The sequence below is a fragment of the Rhagoletis zephyria genome, unplaced genomic scaffold (assembly GCF_001687245.7).
Source record: "Rhagoletis zephyria isolate East Lansing unplaced genomic scaffold, Rhagoletis_zephyria_1.1 Rzeph_scaffold_00029, whole genome shotgun sequence".
Classification (NCBI taxonomy): Eukaryota; Metazoa; Arthropoda; class Insecta; order Diptera; family Tephritidae; genus Rhagoletis; species Rhagoletis zephyria.
In genome coordinates, this window is record NW_016157113.1 from 550582 (window position 1) to 554486 (window position 3905).

Below are 3905 nucleotides of genomic sequence, written 5' to 3' on the forward strand. Positions count from 1 at the left end.
TAGAATAGAATAGAAACGGGCGAAAAAGCGACGAATTAAAATTTTGTATGTTCTTTCCCGTCGGTCCTGCGGTAAAAGATAAAAAAAAAAAAACATATTTAAACCCATAAAAACCACACCCATATACCACCACCCACATTCATACAACCGTAAAACTTACACTAAAGAAATTACAAAGCTAATTAAAATAAATATTATATAATGCTATTACGAAGCAAAAAGAGTGTTTAATAAGAAAAAGAAAACTGTAGCGGAGAAATGAAGATAGAAGACCACACACACACACACATACACGACAGAGTTGAAAGGAAGAAATATATAAATAAAAATTAAAATTTAAATATTGTAATCGGTTTAAACTATATGTATAATTATAATAACCTTAATATTTAAATTAAATACAAAATACGATTAAATCCAAAATAAACACAGCAAACGCATAGTTCATACGCATGCGCGGTGAAGTCGAAATTTAAAATTGAGCTTTGTGTCCTTCATTTCAGAACATGAGATGTTAGGGGTTTCCTTTAAATTAGATAAAGCAACGATAATATAAAATTTTGGAGGACTCAAAATTTGTAGTTAAAATACTTTCTTGTTGTATGTGCTTATAGTTTCATTGTTTCGCGGAATCTTTTATGCTCTTTCCCATCAGTATTTAAAAAAAATATTGTTGACAGCCAAAGCCGGCACACAGCATCGTATGAAAGCATCATGAAATGGATGGAACCTACACGGAAATGGCAGAAGGTCCCTTGTGAGGTCAGTATCTTATTGTCGTGTTACTGGGCCAAAAGAAAAGAAATAATGTGAAGTTGATGCCAGTAAAAGATGGATTGACGAGTGTTTGATTCCATGATCGAAAAGTGAGTATGACAGTCTGAAGCGCAACATTAGTGTAATGGGCTGGTTCGAGATGCAATCACAACCGCAGTATTTCACGAATTATTAAAGTATCACGTTCGGTAGGAATTTCTGGCAACGCATATCAGTTGGGTAGTTGCAACAGTGTTGCAAATTTTCGGCTACAACAACGCCGCCCAGATCGGCTAGTCCCTCAATCGTTCTCGTCGAGCACAACTAACGGGGAAACCCAGGAAGCGTGCGACTTCTATAGGGTCTGTCTCGAGTCTCTCCACATGCCGGCCACCCCTTGGGCGTATTCGCATCTAATCTGCTCAGGTACGAGTTTTACCTGAGGCAGTAGTTATTGGGCTATTGTGGTCCGAGTATCCCGAAGCAGACGAAGCTCTGTCTCGTCCACGTCTGCTGGTTGTGTTCCCAAAACGGTAATCACAGGACGCGAGTGAGTGTAGGTCAACCCGACTTCCTATGAATGCCGTTAATGTGCTGTCGGCAAGCTGTCGGGTAAAGAGGTTGCTTTATGAACCTCGGCACTTCATCAGTGAATCATTTTGGCGGAAGCATATTTTAAGTATATATATTTCATATGTAAACAATAAAAAGTATAGGGGTATTTTTTGGCAGTCTTGCAAAGTCCTTGAACGGTGCACGGTTTGTAAAGTTGTCCCATAGGAAAACCTGTTTTTACCGTACAATGCCTTTGCAAGGCTCTGAGAATATCCCTTATTTAAATAAATTAGTATAGTATTTATTACATATCGTTTTTGTAAGATATATTTTTTGAATTACAATAAGCGGCTTAACGAAAGTATATAAGCAATCGATCGTTCACACAGAATTCCGAACACAAAATATTTTTTTTTTACTAAAATCTACGAGATTAACTTAGGTATGTACGCTTATGTATATTTAATTTCATTCCCCATAATGACTGATTGACTACTGGCTGTGTAACAGTTTAGTAAAGTCTCCGTATGACGATTCCAGATCAAAAAGAAATTGACGCACTTGTCCTTCTGATAACTCGTCTGAAGCCTGCATATCGTTTAATGTGCTTAACCAAGTTTCAACTTTTTGCTTAGCTTCAAAATCTTTCGGTATTAATGACAACCTATTCATGTTATCTGCTAAATCTTTTACATCTGGCTGTAAAGCATCCATTGTATTCATTTTCAGACGCAGTTTGTCCATGATAGTAATGAATAACGACACGATTTCCGCAATGCATTTAGATGTATTTCCCTTGTCATCTCGTATTGTGATTGGCCTGTCCTCCCGTATGCGCTCGAGAGCTGCCGGACAGTCCAGTCTGAATTTCTTTACAAATGTGTCAACATTGGGATACTCGTCACATTGCACCTGCTTGAATGCGACCTTGTATTGCACCAAATACTTGGAACAGGCAGCGGTATACTCTTGAGGAGTGATGCAGTCACGAATGTACGCCTTCTCAAGCTGTTGGAGCGTGTTGATGATGGCGTACAAATCTGCCATGTTGTCATACTTTTCACGTTCACGTGCATTGCGATAAAGTTTTACCTCTTCGTATAGTTCGGGACAATTATCTTGCATTATTCAGCTGTATAATTTATTTCTTCGCTGAACAAAAAAATATAAACAATTAAAATTTTCAACAGATGACGAATTCTTTTGTTTTTTTAACTGTCAGTTTGACAGGTATCAAGTATGGTGAATTTACTTCTAAATCCACCAACCACAGAGTCGCATTTTTGGAGGCACTTAAAATTTGTGTTGCAAATACACGATGTAACGAACAAAGGTTCGGCATTCCGCGTACCGGTACTTTGGATTCCCCGATTTTGAAATTCACTAATACTTCCACAAAAATCTTCACCTTTATAATACTTTATTTATTAATTATTTTTCCATGGAAATTTTATACCTTGTATTCTACCATTCTTGCCGCAAATACGTTGATGATCAACCAAAGAACGAAATTATTCTAAATCTCATCTATCTTCTAGATTATCTACGTTCTTCGGCTCAACTAAGGGTAGGCATATGAAACCTGCTGATTTAAAGGTTATGACCACAGAGAGAGGAGTGCCAGCAGAGTGGGTTAAGCCTGATATACAGTTCAATACGAGCGTGAGCGTGAGTTTTTTTATTTTGACCAATATCTTCGTTATTACTCAACTTTTTCCTATAGTTGAGACATGAAAAGATATAAAATTAAAATATACTTCAGAATTATAGAATAAAAACTAATTTAAAATGCCACATCCGTCAAAACTTGCCGTTCACATGCGAAAGCATTGCGTATGCACACAGTTGAGTGTGAGTTCGAAAAAAGGCATATTATGCATTTTAAATTAGTTTTTATTATATAATTCTGAAAGATATTTTAATTCTCTATCTTTTTATGTCTCAACTATATCAAAAAGTTGAGTAATATCGAAGATATTGGTCAAAATAAAAAACTCACGCTCACGCTCGCATTGAACTATATATCAGGCTTTAGACGGGTCAAATGAAGAGGTGACAGATGTCGTACAAGTCGTGGTCGAGTCTGGATAGGTACGAGTTCAGTCTGCCCCAATATCCAGATCTTTCTTGTGTCGAAGTTTCGCAGATTTCTTCGTGAATCTCTTTGTCTACGATGGGAGGTGTTTGAACGATATTTTTGGGCAGCGTTGCCGTTTTCACTCCGATCGGAGTGTTTCACTCCTTTTAGAAGCCTAAAGCTAAACACATTGTAAACGACGAGCTACGGGCCACAGTTTCCAATTTATCTTCGTTATCGCTTTGTCAATGGCGACATGATTTTTTTGAACGCGGCAGCGACATTATGAATTTGTATGAATTTGACATAAAAGAAGAGGAAGAACCTTATAGCTGAAATACAATGCCGGCGAACGGCGAACTCACCACAGCGAAATTCGCGCTGTCAAAATTAGAACACCCGCACGCATATGAAATTGAACACAGCAAAAGCGAAATGCGAAGTTCGCTTGGCGGCGTTTCATGCTTGAAATACAATACCGGCGAACGGCAAACTTCGCCGAATTGGGCGATGCTGT

The 3905-nt window shown here is 37.9% G+C and overlaps 1 protein-coding gene across 1 annotated transcript; it reads right to left on the minus strand.

The window, feature by feature from the left end:
- Positions 1-1590: 1590 nt before the first annotated feature.
- Positions 1591-2541, minus strand: Vps28 (vacuolar protein sorting 28). The gene has a single exon (XM_017617357.1). It carries the CDS (start codon positions 2434-2436, stop codon positions 1804-1806), a length of 633 nt encoding a protein of 210 aa, XP_017472846.1. The 5' UTR covers positions 2437-2541; the 3' UTR covers positions 1591-1803.
- Between the last annotated feature and the right edge of the window lie 1364 nt (positions 2542-3905).

Bases quoted from the DNA above. Each gene is read 5' to 3' on its own strand.
- Vps28 (XM_017617357.1), bottom strand. From the start codon at position 2,436: ATGCAAGATAATTGTCCCGAACTATACGAAGAGGTAAAACTTTATCGC.